Source organism: Achroia grisella, unplaced genomic scaffold (genome assembly GCF_030625045.1).
Source record: "Achroia grisella isolate CSIRO2021 unplaced genomic scaffold, CSIRO_AGI_Agris_v1 utg109, whole genome shotgun sequence".
Lineage (NCBI taxonomy): Eukaryota > Metazoa > Arthropoda > Insecta > Lepidoptera > Pyralidae > Achroia > Achroia grisella.
Window position 1 is genome coordinate 5209139 of NW_026712573.1, and position 19065 is coordinate 5228203.

Genomic DNA, 19065 nt, shown 5'->3' on the forward strand with positions numbered 1-19065 from the left:
GACCCTCGGAGGTAAGGCGGTGTGCTAAATCGCTAGATCACCGAGGCCGTTTATTATCACTTACCCTAATTTACTGAGATAGACTTTATATGAAGTCGTGTGAGGGGTAGGTACTTCTGTTTTACCAATATCTGCCGCCTTCCAGTATATTATATATATAAGTATATATGTAAGGTAAGTTACGATTGATATTGTGAAATAATGTAGTTAATTACAGGGTAAGTTGGCAAAACTATTGAGTACACAGGTGGGAAGAAAAATAATAATGCATCACATTTAATATTAGTACATTTCCTCAGCAGGAGTAATAAATATTTTAAGAATGTGATTGTTGAATAAAAAAGAAAAGAAAATTCTTTTTTCAAATATATTTGACTATTCAAAAGTATATTTAAAAGTTTTCAATAGTCGTATTTACTTTTTGAATCTACCACTAATTCCGAAAGCTGTCTCATCCCAAAAAGAATGAGCAAGAAACTTCTGTGTTGCTCTTTTAAATAATGGTTGTAATGTTTTATATAGATATGATGAATAACTTTTACCATTGTATACTTGCTATCGACAGGGAATTCATCCCCACGTTTCAGAAGAGCTTCCTCGCGTGTACACTTAGATTGTGGGATGAACTTCCTGCCGAGGGTTTTACGCCTTTTATCATTATTATTACTAACTAAAAAACGGGGCAAGGCTAGGCTAATAGTAGATGGCCATTAGTCTAGCCTTGTCTTGAATAAGTGCTCAATAAAATACTGTAAATTCTTTTGTATCACGAACAATAAACCTACCTACTTAATTTTATGTACACAAGACTTGTTTTAAATTTCTACAAATCGAAAGACGTCATTCTCCAATTATCTTCAATAAAAAAGTAGATATAAATAATAAATATATATTTTTTATAAATTATATCTAGCTACACGCTCCAAAACCTTCCTCTTGAATCACTCTATTTATTTAAAAAACCACTTCAAAATCCGTTGCGTTGTTTTAAAGATTTAATTTATTTTTATTATCTATGGGTTTGCACTTGGTCTTACCTCATCTGATGGAATGGTTAGACCTAGGATGTAGCGAGCTTACCCAGAAGATATCTATTCACCATAGACTTGAAGAATCCGGGATTGTATTTCTTCGGGGACAGGCAGCGAGAGCAACTTTGTTTTATACTACGTAATAATGATGTTTTATTAATATCAGTTGTGTAGAATCTATAACACAGGGTCAGCTTAGCTTAGGATTAGATACGCTTGTGTCAAAAAAAATACTGTGCGCTACTTCTAAAGACGTCATTATTCTATTATCTATCTGCACTAAAAAAATAGATATAAATAATGACTATATAGATATCTATTTTATAATTAAACGACACAATTGTTTAATTGCAGGAAACGGGTAAATGTTTTTAATTTACCTACAACTAAAACATTATATATTACCTAGTAATTACCACGTTCCATATAAATTATTTACTAGCCATACCTGCGGTTTTATCCGCGAGAGATTAATAGCCTAGGAATGTGTTATTCTGATGTATGAACAATATTATAGTAAAGATTGATTAAAATAATATGTAATAATGTACATAACATTTTGTTCAAAATCTACCCGGTATCATCGTAAGCACAGATTATTATATTAGAGTCCGTTAGTTTGTGTTCCCGCGCTTTGCCTTCCCCTCCCTTAACTAGTAACAAACGGACCGTACAGCGGCCTTGACGCGCGCGCGCATTGTGTTGTGAATTAAAATAAATTAGAACTGTGTCAAACCTACTGTGAAACTGGAAAGCTAGCGAAGATACCTTCGAGACCCTGAAGCCCAAGAAATCCGCAGAACCATACAGATACGTGACTGACGTTTCCCTAACATTTTGGTAGCAGAGTAGTTTCCCAAACACATTTAATCGTTTTTGTATGAAAGAGTATCATCAACACTCACAAACTTCTGCGTTTATGATATTAGTAAAATATATTTTATAAAATAAAATATACCTGTTTGGAATGTTAAACAAGCTGACCACCTACTTGGTGGTGCATGGCATTTGTTTAGTTGTCACCTAATTATGCATATAAAGGCTTTACGTGCCATTCCAAAAAACTAACATGTCACCTCTTATCCTGTAATATTAGTGCTAAGACATCGATGGAGATTTTTTTATGGTGCCAAAAAAAATTTGGCCCATCTGATTGTAAACAGTTACCGATGCTATGTACGCCTGAGACACTAGGGGTGTAACGTGCACATTGCAGACTCTTATGAAACTTAAAACTCTTAATATACCCTTCTTGAAAAACACCATGCTGTAGTCTCGCAATCTAAGTGTATGCGCGAGGAAGCTCCTCTGAAACCGTACTGTCCGAGACCACTTATATTAGGTTTCAGGGTGTCGGGATGAATTTTCTGCCGGTGGCGAGCGGTGCAATGGTAAAAGGTATTCATCATGTCTAATTCACTAGAGATAGGATTGAATAATAATAATAATCTATAATAATAATCTCAGGACAATTCACACAGCTCCATCTAGACCCAAGTTAAGCTAGGTAAAGCATGTGTTATGGGTACTAGATAACTGATAAATACATAGATATTTTATTTTCGTAAATACATACATATTATATGTAGAAAACACCCAGACCGACACAAATAATCATACTCATGAATACAAATGTTTGCGCCGTGCGAGGAATCGAACCCGCGACCGTCGGAAGTAAGGCGGTGTGCTAAACCGCTAGACCACCGAGGCCGTAAATGAATAAAAGATAATAAAACCATCCATACTCACAAACTTTCGCGTTTATAATGTTAGTAAGCTATTAATATTAGGCAATATTGCTTTCGTAAATGGATATATTGTTTTCAGTAGATTAGGGCGCCATGGTAATGCGTTGATTCATTCAGGAAGGTATATATATATTAAATTTCGGCTATTTTTAGTTTTGTAACTTTTGTCGCATTGTCTCTTTTGTAGGATTATTTATTTAACACTCTTGCTATTAACGTCAGTTTTACATACAATACACTGCCGCTGTTCAAATAAATGTAAGGAAACTTCCTTACCGTTATGTGGTGACTGGAAATTATGACACCTGTATCTATAAAACTTAAAAGCGTTCCCCGTGGACTATAGTCTGCATATGAAAATAGTTTTTAATAATAATATCTCAGGGCAATTCACACAGCGCTATCTAGTCCCAATCTAACCACAGCTTGTGGATAACTAGACAACTGCTATAAATACTTACATACATATCTTTTTTTTATTATTGCTTACCTTATCTTATCTTTTTAATCTTAATGATATCTATTATAAACACGAAGTTTGAGAGTATGGAAGTTTCTTACTCTTGCACGCAAAAACTATTGAATGGATTTTGTTGAAAGTTAAAGTAATATATAACTTATACAACAGAGAAAAATATAGGCTATAAATTAAAAAGATATTATGTAAATTGGGCGAAATATAACGTTAAATGTCAAGTAAGTGTAATGAAGACGAAGTTGCACGTGCCAGCTAATATACATAGAAAATACCTAGACTGATAAAAACAACCATACCTACTCATGAATACAAACGTGTGTACCAGCGACCATCGGAAGTAAGGCGGTGTGCTATACTGCTAGATCACCGTGACCGTTAATCTAATCATTTCGTTTTAGTGTTTCAGCAATCAGTTACTCACTCACTCCTGGCCCCCTAAAATTGGGCCAAATTAGTTGGTAATTGGAACTTCGCTCTTCCTTCTTGAAATTATCATCCTTGGAAACCGTCGTAGTTGCTTCCTGGTGAATGTGTTACATACGATTCATTTCTGGAAGTAAAGACGTCACTTTAAACGCAGAACCACATTGTGGAATGACCTTCCAGTAATAGTATTTCCGAACCGATACTATATTGAAATCTAGACGGAGATAATTTCTTCTTAATAGGCTGGAAACGCAATTATAAGTCCCGTAGTGTTGCGGTAGATAAAAGTACACGACGGTGTAGTGGTAGACGACCTAGGATAGATCGTACTGGCGAAAATTGACCAGACCGGCCCACCCCAAATAAATAGGACTAAGGCCAGGCAAAATAAGAAAAAAGATACAAGTTACTGTGACTGGAGCGGGTACACAACGACTGTTAATAAAAATCTTTAATAATTGTAATAAATTTGTATATTTCCCAAAAGAGCTCAAAGCCAAGAAGTCTAAAGTGACATATACAAAACACAAAGTTTTAAAAAGAATTATAGACAAGCTGCCAGCAACAGTTACACTTTTTTTATACTGCAGTGATGCCAATTAAGCATACGGTGCATCTGATGGTAAACGGTTACCGTAGCTCATGGATACTTAAAACACCAGGCAGGTAACGCTCACCTTGCAGAAACCGGGGGGAACAGGGATTTTTAGTAATGTAGACTAAAGTCACCCCTTGCTAGGAATGTACCATGTCAACCCTCTGGAAACCATAGTGATAATTTCTTTAAAAAATTTTCATCTATGGGCTGACCTGAAGAATCTTATCATTCTTCATTGGTCTCCAGTATAAACCGTTAGCGCAAACGGGTGCATTATTTTACCAGCTATTAAATAAAAAAGACCCTTAAGAAACCTGACTGTACCTTTCTTTTTGAATGTAGATGCCATTCACAGCGCTTTCGCCGATCCTTCAGATAGTGCGACTAAGGCAATTTCCTCTTTGGTGATGTAGTTATTAGTTTTAGGGCACAATGGGGCTGACCTGTACTTTTAGTTTGTACAAAAGTCCCCAAATAAAGGAAATAATTGAAACCATTCTTAAAAACCCCAATTCAGACAGCAAAGAGAAATCGTCAGGTAGTTTCTTCCACAGTTATTGTAAGCTAGTGATAAACCATTTTCGTCACAATGTTTGCCTTTAATTAATACAGATAATATGTAATGTATGTGTGTAAATAGCATATGTATGTATTTTACTAATTAACAATACCTGACAATGGATATTTAAATATTGAAATGTATAGTGGAAGTTTAGTATAAACGTAGTTTTCAATGTGTAAGCACACTGGAATATAGTAAAAATGATCTACTTTAAATTCTGTACTTTTATATCTGTGCTACTTATTTTCTGGGCTAATGGCGTTTATTCTGGTAAATATTTTATTATAATACTAAGTCTTTGTCAATTCGCGCAACGAATATTATCGATAAATATATTATTTTTAGGTGCGTGCGTGCGCGTTACGTGCGCACGACTCGTCCGTTTTGTTCGCGGGCTGCTCGTGTAATGCCTTTTTTGTTAGAGTCGCTGTTCATAGGCCGCCATCTTGGGCTTCTCAGTTTTCGAAAAAGCGGATGTGATTGACTTCAATACTAATTACTAATCCGTCCGCTTTCAAATTCGTAGCGTAATTTAAAAGATATAGGCGAACAAACAGCGGCAGCGACTTTTTTTTATACTATGTTAAGATACATGTCATGTATTTATGTACTTTTTAATATTTGACGCGGCTATTATTTAAAAAAAAGAAAAATCTAGGGACCGTACCTGGTTTTATTTATTTTGACATCGCCGAAGTATTGGGAACTCAATCTCAATACTTCGCAATGTTTAACGCGGTTGAAACACTGCTAAAATATCGGGACCTCATTTTTACACAAGTATATTAGATTTATTTTATGCATATTATAAGATGTATTTAAGCATTGATATACAGATATTCCCATTATTATGATACATAATACGAAAAAACACTTGTGTAAATATATAACCTCACTAGTGGCATTGTAGTAAGTAAGCAATATTTTCATAACAATCTGCTTAGTAACATATTTAATTGTCTCAGCACATAAATGAAGAAAGTAAAACAATATTTGCAATTATAGAATGGAAAAAGTAAATATTATTAGGTGTAATAAGTTGTGAATAATATAAATATATATACACATATTTGGTTTATTCGCCATAGCCTATTCCAGTGACAATACGATATTGTGTGTCATTACAGTAGATAAAACGATTAGTTCCTTGCTCTTTCATGAGCCAAATGTTTTTCGCGTAAAAGTATTCATGAGTAGGTATTCTATGTACATTTTTTAAATATGAATTGCATATTTTTATGGGGATAATGTATAAAAGGATAATATGTTAACGGTTTACGTTGGCGGGGCATCAGTGGAAGATGATAAGATGAGCGTAACGTGATAAGCGTGTGCCAGCGTAAGGAGTCCGATGGACTAACCGACTTTCATGGTCGGTTAGTCCATCGTGGCAAATTCTCCAGGAATTTATCATGGTTTCTTGCTGGAACCACATGAACATCAACCCTAACATGGTACATAGCTAGAATTGTGGTCACTAGTCCGCATTACACAACTACCAAACTTTCTTACTGTCTGTGTAAATTATCCATGGATTATTACAATTATTTATTTTGATAGCATAAAAAGTTACATTATACCAAAATATAATAAATTAATTCACAGATAAAACGTGTGCCGCTCGTCAGATAGAAGGTCAATCGGTTGTCTGTGTTTGTAACACGACGTATTGTGACGAGATCACTAGGGCCAGACCTGACGGTGATGGCGCGTATATTGCATATACTTCATCTAAGGTAAGTGTCGAACATTCAACAAGATAGAAAAAGGGGAGAGAGACGAACTTCTTAGCATTGCATAGATTCACCGTGCCGGGTGTCGGGTCCCCTTGGTTTCGTATTTAAATCATGTTGTAGAAATAGAAATAACCTCTATTCAAATAAACTTATTGTAAGCACATGTAAATAATCTTTTTTTACTTTTTATTCTACTGCTCATTTGGAAAGCAGACTTATTACAAGAAGAAATAATACGAAACTTGCGTGTTGCTCTTTTAAATAATTGTTGTTCAGCATAGCATATTTAAGAATACAAACTGCCAACTATCAACATTAACAAAAGTAAATATATTCTTACAGGAAGGTTCCAGGTTTAAGAAAATCTTTGGCGAGTTGGAGTCGTACGAAAATGATGGTAATTTTATGAAAATTACATTACTTACATGCTGCGTCAATGACTTTGGTCGCTGTATCCTGTAAAAAAAAAGAGGCGCCAATTTTTACAACGTTATGTCCGTGGTATAACCACAGGAGGAGGATATATCTCAAATACTTAACGTGCATTTTACAGCACATTTTATATTTTTTTAATGTAACTGAAATGGTAAACTACCTGACGATTCAACAGATAGGTGGAAATAATTACCTATAGCCATTACGCTATCATATAACGCCTGTGGTACCATTCCGACTGAGGACTATTTGCGATAGAATACGGAATTCTATATTTTCACTGTCTCAACAAATCTGAAATTTGTTTGAACGTACTAAACAGTAGATCCAACATATCAAGAGATGTGCTGGTTTACTGATTAGTAAGTACATATGAAGACATCATATTGTATAATTTACTGCCCATTTTCATAAAAAAGCTATTAACTTTATAAGACGCAAAATGTTTCAAGTTGCTTGGCGGCTGAAATAGGCAATACAGAGGCAGTCACAAACTTTGCATAAAGTCGTTGAACATAAGGTTTTTTAATTTGATCATGTTAACTTACTTTCAGACATCTTCAAAACGGTACTGACGTTGGACCCGAACAAAAAATACCAGTTTATAGAAGGGTTTGGTGGAGCCGTGACCGACTCCACTGCTTTAAATTGGAAGAACTTGAGCGACCCACAATTAATGCAGTATCTTATAGAGTAATGTTATTTTTACCTACTACAATAGCTTTTCGCCTTATGTATGATAGATCACAAATGATTGATTATACGTCTATTCTGAGCTACATGAGTCAAGAAATATTTTCTTAATGGATAACAATAATGTGGTGGGATGCACAGTACCTTTTTTTATGTCAGGAAAATTTTCACATCCACCACCGACATAGAGGCCGATGGAGACTGCCGAATTCTTACCCGCTAAAAATCTGACGATTGTTCCTCCAATTCGAACACCGAGGCTATGGAACTTGCATGAGCCCTAAAGAAGGAAACTCCCATCTAGGAGGTCAAACAACAGCCTCTCCTTCACTAAGTGGATCAGAAAGTATATATGGTACTTACATAAAAAAATTGTCTGTCTGTTTGTTCCTGCTAACCTCTAAAAAGGCTTGACCGATTTTGAAGCGTAAGTTATAAGAAGTAACTTGGGCTACTTTTATTTGAGAAATTCATTTAATAAAGTAAAGTCGAGGCAACAGCCAGTAATAAATAGGATCACCAAGTACCTTTATCTAAACTATAATATGTCTATTTACATAATTACAATATTATGTCACTAATAATATTTCCAATTAGCTGTCTTCTTCTAAATGTATTAAATCTTCCACAGCTCTTACTTCAGCAGTACTGGCCTGGAGTATAATGTGGTGCGATTGCCTATAGGTGGCACAGACTTCTCGACTCACGCCTATGCCTACAATGACGAACCAGAGGATGACGTCAACCTGACACACTTCAATCTCACGTCTGAAGACTACGACTTGAAGGTATGTATGGGGCAGTTACCTAGATACCTCAATGTAATACAATTACGGGCAGTAAGACAAATGAAATACTGTATACTACGCATTCCACAAACCGTGTCAAACCATCTTCCATTTTACTTTTATTAATGAAAGATAGATTTTATCGCGTAGGATATAGGCTATCTTTTGTTACAAAAACATTAAGTCGAGTCACAGCTAGTGTAGTGTTAAGTTAAATATTTCAGCTTCCAATGCTGAAAGCCATTTTTGAAGCATCATCGACGTCAGTACACGTGCTGGCGACGACGTGGTCGCCACCGGTTTGGATGAAGTCAAATCACGCCTTCTCTGGAAAAAGTCATTTGCTGCCCGAATACTACAGCACTTATGCATTGTATCACCTTAAGTAAGTCAATTTATAAGGTAATTTTTTACAAACATTGAATGTCATTTTTATTTATATTTAATCAACAGTCTCAAAAATAAGTTTCAAGCTTCTAGCTTCAAAAATGACGATTCTTCCATACAATCTTTCATCCCCCCTTTTAACCCCTTACAACCCTTTTTTCGCATTAAAAAGTAGCCTATGTCCGTTCTCAGGTCTAGACTATTTGTATACCAAATTTCATTCAGATCGGTTCAGTAGTTTTGGCGTGAAAGCGAGACAGACAGACAGAGTTACTTTCACATTTATAATATTAGTTTTTGTCGCAGCACAAAAATATATTTTTATCGTTTCCGTACAAATAATAATTTTACAGTATTAATCTACAAACCAACATTTTGTTTCTTACAATCAGCTAAATAATTTAAATAGTTCCATAATATATGGCACAATGAAAAGGTCATTTATTTTATAAAAAAGACAGTTAGTTTTTATTTTAGTGAAAAATAAGAAAATTCTATTTTGATACAACAACCATATATTTATTAATACCTATACTTTATTAATTTTGTGTTAATGCTTTTTAAATAAACACCCACACATTATTTCTGTATAACCTACAAAAATGGGTAAATAATTTAATTTCGGATAGTGCCACACCACAACATTCTTTAAAAAATGTAAATAATAAAATGTGAAGAAATTGTGATTGTTATTAAGTTTTTTTTTTAAGTTTGTCAGAACAGGGAAACAACATTTGACATTTATTATTATTTAACATTGGACATTGACTTTAATTTTTGTAATTTAAATTGTAAAACTTTAAGTTGGGCTAAACTGGGCTTGTATCCAGAGCCGTAAAACAAATTAATAAAAAAAATCGCCAAATTTGTCTCGCAATCGGCCAATTTCAGGTTTAAAGAAAAAACACATACACACGATATACGATTTTATCATAAAAAAGTGTCAAAAAACAATATTTTCACTAAACGTCAACGTCATGTTTCCGGCAAGATCTTTCGTTTTACATTATGTTATCTGTGGTCTTGTTCTCTGTGATGGATACCTTATTGGCGCAAACGCACGCGATGTGTTGATTGGTTGTGAGCTAGTGAAATGAAAAGATGGCGAATGGCGCAAACGCACGCGATGTGTTGATTGGTTGTTAGCTAGTGAAATGAAAAGATGACGAATAAGGATTCAACCGCATAAAGATAACCTTGTATTTCCATTTTGAACCCCTTACAACCCTTTTTACGCATTAAAAAGTAGCCTATGTCCTTCCTCTGCGTCTAGACTATCTGCGTACTAAATTTCATTTAAATCGGTTCAGTAGTTTTGGCGTGAAAGCGAGACAGACAGACAGACAGACAGAGTTACTTTCGCATTTATAATATTAGTAAGGATAATTCTATATATTATACATATTTATAGTTTTTCTAGAATTTGAAAATTTAAAAAGATTTTATTTATTTACCTAATGTTTCTGTATATAGTTTTAATGCAAGCATATTTCTAATAATCATTCCTTAAATGCTAACTTAAAGGGTTGCGTAGATCTTTCTTGCGTATTTTCCTACACCACGAATTTATCACGATGGTTTGCAGGGAAACCGCGTGGAGGTCAACCTGACATGGTAATTGCTAGCAATGGGATCATTAGTCCACATTACTAACAACCTTGTTCCCCCCTGTCTGTAACAGTTTTTTTTTTAGTGGATGACAATGGAATGGTGCACCCGCCTGCGCTAATGGTTTACGCTGGCGGGGCACCAGTGGAGGATGACAAGATGAGCATGAGGTCAGGTCAGTTAGCCCATCGTAACAAATTCACCAGGAATTCATCACCATGGTTTCCAGGGGGAACCGCGTGGAGGTCAACCTGACATGGTACATTGCTAGTAATGGGTCATGAATCCACATTACTACCAATCACCTTCCCCCCTCTGTAATAGTTTAGTCTGGAGGGGGTAATTTATATTGCTAAACTGTGTATCATGTCGGGTAGTCCAATTATACTATATAGTAGTAGCAGGAGGGGGAAGGGGATTGTTAGTAATGTGGATTGATAACCCCATTGATAGCAATGTACCATGTCAGGTCGACCTCCACGCGGTTCCCCCTGGAAACCATCGTGTTAAATTCTTGGCGAATTTGTCACGCTGGGCTAACTGACCCGACCTCATGCTCATCTTACCATCCTCCACTGGTGCCCCGCCAGCTTAAACCGTTAGCGCAGGCGGGTGCACCATTCCATTACAATCCACAAAAAAAAAGAAGTAGTAGGACATTTTTCTCTGCTTTTGTAGCCTAAATTCAACATTTCAACACCTCATGTTTAACATTGTGATTTTTTCCTAATTACTCCGTTTATTTTAAGGCAAAGTAGACAGACGGTTATTGCCGTGATAGTTAAATGATATGTTTTAAATTTTTGAGAAATATGCAAACTAACTAGAGCCCTACATATATTATATATGTATATATATAGTAGTACAACAATCAAGATAATATTGCATACTCAGTAGGTATGTACTACAGTTATTCCATTGTTCATTATTTTTAGATTTTTGGGTTTGTCTACACGTCGTACGCTAATATGCAAAACGTACGACGTGTAGACTACCCCCGTACTGGTGGTTGCTGAGGGATGATGTTGATAGTGAATGATATATGTGGGCCAATCCCGGCGGCACTGCAATGCCGGGCCGACCCGTGACGAGAGTGGAGCGAGCCCCGAACATCCCGTCGGATTACAAAAATCAGTTTAATATACTGGTCCCTCAGTGAGGGAACTTTCAGATATTAAGCTGAAAAGAACAGATACTACACTTTGATCTTAGCCAAAAGGCCGAGAAGCGATAACAAACATGGCGCACCGAGGGAGGGTCATTCAAAGCAAAAAAATCTTAACACCGCCAACTAGAAATCTGCATGCATTTTAAACAGCGTCATCTAGTAGTAGTATTGTGAACTGCACGAACTGCATTGCTTAATAATGTTTAAGTAAGCAGTCAGTTTAGTTGATTCTACGTTCGCTGTATGTTCTTATTTTATATAAACGCCGCCAACGTTATACAAAAAGAACTCATATTTTACAATATAATAAATACAATTTGTGAATTAAAAGTCACAAAAGCAGCTTACTAGTCGTTTTTCAGCAGAAAGGTGAGATATGGCGACAAAATTACGGAGTGCGAACATAGCATCTAACTTTCTCTGAAATGACAACGCTTTAGTACCCCCAGACCTCACAAGATGACGTGATTTACAAAGCTATTTATACGTACATATATAACCGTTACCACTTACCATTCGGTGGACCGTCCGTTACCATTCCAGTTACATTTAAAAAATACAACAACAACATCAAACACTTTTATCTATTCATACTATAGAATTCTAAGAGCCGATGTTTTTTACATTAAAGATATAGAAAAAAAGTAGATAAAAATAAATAAATTTGGCTCCATATTACCACAATCGCTACAAGTTAATGCAATTATAAAGCGAGTGCTTTATTTTGATTAAAATACACATTTAGTAAATAGTAGTACTACTTATCATCCATAAAATATATAAACATAAACAAGCATAAACAATGTCATAAGTGCATTTGTCAATAAAATTCTTACCTTAATTAACCTAATTAAAGTTCGTCATATATAGAGGTACCTATATTTTTAAATTATGAGTATTAATTTGTACACATCAATTTTTCAGATTTATTGAAATGTACACAGCACTGGGTGTGCCAATATGGGGCATCACAACCACGAACGAGCCGGTTAATGGTGATTTAGGAGTGACCAAAATAAATTGTCTTGGATGGTCAGCTGAAGATATGGTAAGAATCCTTTTTTAGTATCTTCAGGCCAAGATTCTTACGGGGTGAGTAGAGAGGACCGAGCTAGGTTTGGTAACATAATAATCTACATATTTATTGATCTTTGTGTATTATGGGATATGTATAAGCACAGAAATAGATACTAAAGATCAATTATCGATGTATACTTTGTATGAAGTCGTCTGCGAGAGTACTTTTAAGTCTCTTACTTCTGTTGCCATCTTGCTTTCTAAGATGTGTTTTTTTTAATGGATGATAAATAGAATGGTATACCCGCCTGCGCTAACGGTTTACACTGGCGGGGTACCGGTGAAGGATGTTAAGATGAGCACGAAATTCACCAGGAATTTAACGGAATGGTTTCCGGGGGAACCACGTGAAGATTAACCAAAAATGGTACATTGCTGGCAATGGAATCAGCAGTCCACGTTACTAACAATCCCCTTCCCCCCTACGATGTAGTTTGGGTGAGATAAGATATCATGCGCAGACATTTTATTATATAAGATATCTATAATTGGAAAATGTTTTTATTTCAGGGACAATGGATAGCGAACGATCTGGGACCATTGATTAGAAATTCAACGTTTAAAGATATTAAAATATTGAGCGTGGATGACCAGCGTCCTTTAGTACTCTATTTTTTCAATTTGGTAACTATTGATATACTTACTAAATTTTGATTTTCTATTGCGTAGTTTGTCACACATGCAAACATGAACGTAAGGTAGAGTTTCCAACCCCAAATTAAAGAAACAGGATTTGTAGTTTCGATTATTCAATTTAAAATTAGGGGGCGTATTATGAACTCTTTAAATCTCTATAACTCTTTAATCCAGTCAGTTTCCAGGCAGTTCAGTTTAAGCCTAAACTGCCTGGTAATAAGAGTTCATAATTCGCCTGCAGGACGCAGTAATAAAGTTGTAATATTAATTTTTGTTTCCAAATTTAAAACCAAATTTCCAATCACAGAATGCTGTTTAAAATCTATTCAGGGCATCTCGAAACCCCGTCTACTACAAACACTAAGACATGTCCTAGGAAAAGAGGACGGTTAGCAAATCTAATATACAAGAGTGACGCCTTGTGTTTAAAGTTTTTAAAGCGATAAACGGAATAAGTACTTTTAATAATAATAAACATCACAGGATAATTGTGAATTGTCTCACAGAGATACTTAGTCTCAAGCCTTTGCTTGCAAAGCTTATGTTATGGATACTAAATATCTGACACAAATACTTTACGCTTAAATATCTTAGCATGCGAGTTGACGCTCAATGTGCAGTTTGATTTTCAAACGGGATATTGAGAGTTTAAGAATAAAAATTATTATCGTTTTTAACTGAATTTTATGGACTGTAGATGGTGCAAGAACATCCAGAATGCCTAAAATACATAGACGGAGTTGCTGTTCATTTCTATATAGATACCATAACGCCTCCCGCTGTATTTAATACTATCACAAAGAATTATCCTGACAAGTTCATTATGGCCACAGAAGGATGCAAAGGTGATATAATGTGTATTATACTTTGAACTTAAATACTAACAAATTCTTTCGTATGGTGACCCATATCATATAGCGAGGTTGGGACAGCTAACTACCGAGCCAATAGTTAGGGCTAACGACGACCCCTCTGTGTGGGAGTGTGTATAGGGCGCTGGGGTCGGTGCAGCCAATGATGGTGGTAATTAAAAGGCGCAATATGTAAAAGTAACAGTATAGTATAAAAATATATGTCGCAACAAACTATATAAGATAGCAAGGGCAATAGAGTAATAACAAAACCATAGCAAATAATATAAAAATATAAATATTTAAAAATAGGGAATTGTCGTGCCAACCAGTACAGGGTGTATAGGACTCCTTACACGGTACCGCTGTTATATACAAAACGTAGCATGTTTTGCATGAATTTTCTAATACTTTTGGTGTTGTTGTATATAGGCGACGGTTACCATTTACCATCAAATGTACCGTCAGCTTGTTTACCATTCCTATTACATAACAATGAACATTAAGCAAATTGCTTGCACGTTCTTCTTGGGAAGAGTTTGCGTTTCGAATTTTTGTTAGAATAAAAAAAAATTACTATTCAAAATTACTTATAATAAGTTTATTTTAATAAAGATTATGTAAAATGTACAAAATAGGTAACAGGAAAACGTATTATTTTAATTTCGGTATTTTACCTATATATGCACAAAATGTTTCTTCTTTCTAGGCTCATTATTTTTCGAAAAAAAAGTCCAGTTGGGAGCTTGGGATCGAGCAGTAGCGTACTTTACTGATATATTAGAGGTAAGTAATTCAATTCTGGATTATTTTTGATGTATAAACATCGTGCCAAGTTAACCAGCAATCTATCACGATGATATCCAAGGGAACCACGTGGAGGTCAACCTTACATGGTACATTGCTAGCAATGCTTCACATTAGTAACAATCTGAACTTAGTTCAATTCATTTCTACTGAGACACAAGCCTGCGCGTTCACCGCTAAGAAAACCTCTTTTGCTGTGGCTTCGCATTTCCAGAACACGTCCGTTACCATCTCTAAGAGTATTAGGATTCTCGGTGTCGACATCTCTAGTACAGTTGAGTTCCACAGTCACCTGGAAAAGGTGAAGTTGGCTTCAAAAAATCTCGGTGTGCTCAATAGAGCGAGGCGGTACTTTATTGCGGACCAGAGAATTCTCTTATATAAGTCACAGTTTCGGCCGCACATAAAATACTGCTCTCATCTTTTGGCAGCAGCACCTGGATATCAGATTTTGACTCGGTTCAGAGACGTGCTATGAGAATTGTCGATTATCCCAATCTCTCTGGCGGTAACGAACTACTTAGCTTGAGGCGAGACTTCGCTTCGCTTCGTTTGTTCTACTGATTATACAACGGACTGTGTTCTGAGGAAATGTTCGACATGATGCCTACGGCCACCTTTTACCATCGCACCGCTCGCCATCGACAGGGAATTCATTCCCACACGCTGGAACCTAAGTGATCTCGGACAGTGCGGTTTCAGAGGAGCTTTCTCCCGCGTACACTTAGATTGTGGAATGAACTTCCTGCCGAGGTTTTCTCACGAGACTACAGGTTTTTCAAGAAGGGTATATTGAGGTTTCTTAAGGGTCTGCAAAGCACACATGATACCCCTGGTGTTTCAGGCGTCAATAGGCTACGGTAACCATTTACCATCAGAGGGGCCGTATGCTTGATTGCCACCATTGTAGTATAAAAAAAAATCCTCTTCCGCGTACTGCTGTACTTCATAATCATTTTAATGTTTTATAAATATATGTTTTATAAATAGCTATAATTCAATATTACTATTTCCAGGACCTAAATTACAACCTAGTAGGTTGGATAGACTGGAACATGTGTCTAAATGACAAGGGAGGGCCGACCTACGTCGGTAATTACGTAGATTCGCCCATTATAGTCTTCCCTGAAAATGGGGAGTTTGTAAAACAACCGACTTTCTATGCCATGGGTCATTTCTCCAAGTTTATACCGAGAGGGTCGCTAAGGATCGATGTGGAACAGAGCAAGCCACTGTTGTCGAAGTCTGTCGACAATGTCGCTTTAGTAACTCCGGACGATACGACTGTTGTTGTGTTGTATAATAGGTGAGTGTGCTTTTAATCAGTAATGGTTATTTTATCATGTTAGGTATACTTAATAATAGAGTGAACACATTCTTGTGAGGAGATGACGAATACCTCCTCTTAGGTCAATGACGCAAGGCTATCTAATCCTTACTTCCTTTCTCATCATCTTCATTACATAGTATAAAGTCGCTGTCGCTGTCCCTATGTATGCTTAAATCTTTAAAACTACGCGAAGAACTTCGAAGCTGTTTTTTTAATAGATAAAGTGATTCAAGAGGAAGGTTTCTATATATTTATATATAATATATGTACACCCGTGCGTAGTCGGGGTCAGTAGCTAGTAATAATATAAATGCGAAAGTAACTCTGTCTGTCGCGCTTTCACTCCAAAACTACTGAACCGATTTAAATAACATTTGGTACACAGATAGTCTACACTCTGAGAAAGGATATAGGCTACTATTTAATGGAAAAAAGGGTTGTAGAGACTTGAAAGAGGAGTAGAAAAGTTGCCAATAGTCTGTTAATAAATTAATAATTTGTTACAGTGAATCATCAGAGAGAAAGGTTAAAATTAGATTGAACGACCAACAAGCTACATTAACGTTAGAAGCTGATTCTATCACCACTATAGAAATTAATGCTTAAACAAGACCCAATTATTCTCACAGTAACATTTTAAAATGTGTTAATATTAAATATACCTTCACGTCTGTGATCCCAGATGGAGTAGTCAGTTGTAATTAATAAAATACCTGAAATATTAATAATTATCGTCCTTATTTATCTTAGATAATGAACTAGTACAATTGCTGTTTATAATATAATTACGAGGTATATTCGAGACAAAACGGTCAACAACTCGGATGCGGCAGTGCAGCACAAGTTTAGCACACCTTACGATGGTAATTGGTTCGACTCCTCGTACGGTACAATTATTCATGAGTATGATTGTTTGTAGTGTTCTGAATGTAATATACATTATTTATATTTTTATAAAAAAATATATTCAGGTATTTGTATCTAGGTAACCATAACACAAACGTTTCTTAGCTTGGGTCTGGATGGTGCTGTGTTAATTGTGTAGAGTTAATATTATTAGAATCTAAAATACTTAAATGTTAATATATATTAATGCAAATAAATATTTAAAATATTGTTATTTCGTATTCTAGCTTAGAGTAAGGTCTACTCACAATATTATAATACTATGTGATAATATATTATTATATACAAATAATAAAGAAGTAAATTATGATAATTTAAGTCGATTATTCGAACATCCATTGATTTAACATACCTTCATCATCAGTCCATCAGTCAGGTTGACCTCCACGTGGTTCCCCCTGGAAACCGTCGTTATACTATATATTCTCGGTGAATTTGTCACGATGGGTTAACTGATCTGACATCATGGTCATCTTATCATCCTCCTCTGGTCCCCCGCCAGCGTATACCACTAGCGCAGGCGGATGCACCATTCCATTATCATCCATAAAAAAAACTGGACAGTCAACACATAAAATTATATGTAGATACAGGGTGCTATAGCTCGGCGTTGCAGCAGTTTAGTGTCACCGCTTTAGTTCGGTAATAAGTTTAAACAATTACATGTTGACATTTTATTTTATTTAAATAAACATTGTTTTAAATTATGTTTAAAAACATTAGTCATGTTTTAAACAGGAATTTTTAAACAGCAACGTAATCTGTACCTACATATAAAAAGAATAATAGTATAAAAAGAAGTCGCTCCCGCTGTTTGTACGCTTTTTTATACTACGATGGTGGCAATCAAACATACGGCCCATCAGATGGTAAACAGCCTATGGATACCTGAAACACCAGGGTGTCACGTGCGCGTAGGAGATCTTTAAATAAATTTTATATTAAAGTTTATTTAAAGGCCTGTCCAAAACTCCATGCTGAATTCTCTAAAAGTATTGTACTGTAGGCGACATTGATAGTCTAACTCTGTCTACCTCATAAGAGAGATGAAGCTCTCAAATTACAGAAGAAGAAATGTTTTTCTAGTTTTTGCTTATTTCAATGATTCTTTATATACATATAGCCTTCGTCGATACAACACGGAAATTTTTTTCAATTAGAATACATGATCTTCCTGAGCTGTACAGATAGCAAACAGTTATAGTTTTATTATATGTACACACTCGTATATGTATGAACAGGAAGCTATCAATAGAGCTGATACTGCGTCATCAAATCTCATTTCACGGTTAACTTTACGATTGTAACGGTGACAATACGTACAGTAAATCTTAAACAATTACACAATGTACAATTGCTATGATACTTATGTGAATATAATTATTTTATTAATTGTATTTATTTAATTATATAATTAATATTTATTTAAATAAATTCAAAATTCAGAAGGAAGTTGCAGTGATTGGTTTGTAAATTTATTTATTCACAAAGGAACATTGGGGGACATAATTTTAAATTTTTATTATTTATTTACGCATCGTTTAGTATTAGATAATTAATAAAGCCACAGATACCACATAAATTTATCGAAATGTGTAAACAGAGTGACAATTATCAAGAAATTGTAAATTGAATCTAAGCAGCAATGCAAAGCACAATAACGTTTTATGATGATTTGTTTATGACTACTTTGTTAACCTACATATGTCTATTCATTTGAGCAATCTGTATATATGTTGAATGATTCACCTCAAAGGCATAACATGATTTTTTCTACGCAAGGATTTTGATAGATGATGA

The 19065-nt window shown here is 35.3% G+C and overlaps 1 protein-coding gene and 1 non-coding gene across 2 annotated transcripts; one reads left to right on the plus strand and one right to left on the minus strand.

Moving 5' to 3' along the window:
- The first annotated feature begins 5043 nt into the window (after nucleotides 1–5043).
- LOC131846520 (lysosomal acid glucosylceramidase-like) lies at nucleotides 5044–17184 on the plus strand. The gene is made up of 12 exons (XM_059195854.1): nucleotides 5044–5113; nucleotides 6449–6579; nucleotides 6922–6976; nucleotides 7569–7707; nucleotides 8339–8495; nucleotides 8720–8880; nucleotides 12583–12706; nucleotides 13246–13359; nucleotides 14069–14216; nucleotides 14932–15008; nucleotides 16046–16335; nucleotides 16866–17184. Exons 1-12 carry the CDS (start codon nucleotides 5044–5046, stop codon nucleotides 16963–16965), a joined length of 1566 nt encoding a protein of 521 aa, XP_059051837.1. The 3' UTR covers nucleotides 16966–17184.
- On the minus strand, nucleotides 11530–11722 carry LOC131848519 (U2 spliceosomal RNA). The gene has a single exon (XR_009357764.1). It is a non-coding gene; the product is annotated as a U2 spliceosomal RNA (small nuclear RNA).
- Nucleotides 17185–19065: the final 1881 nt, after the last annotated feature.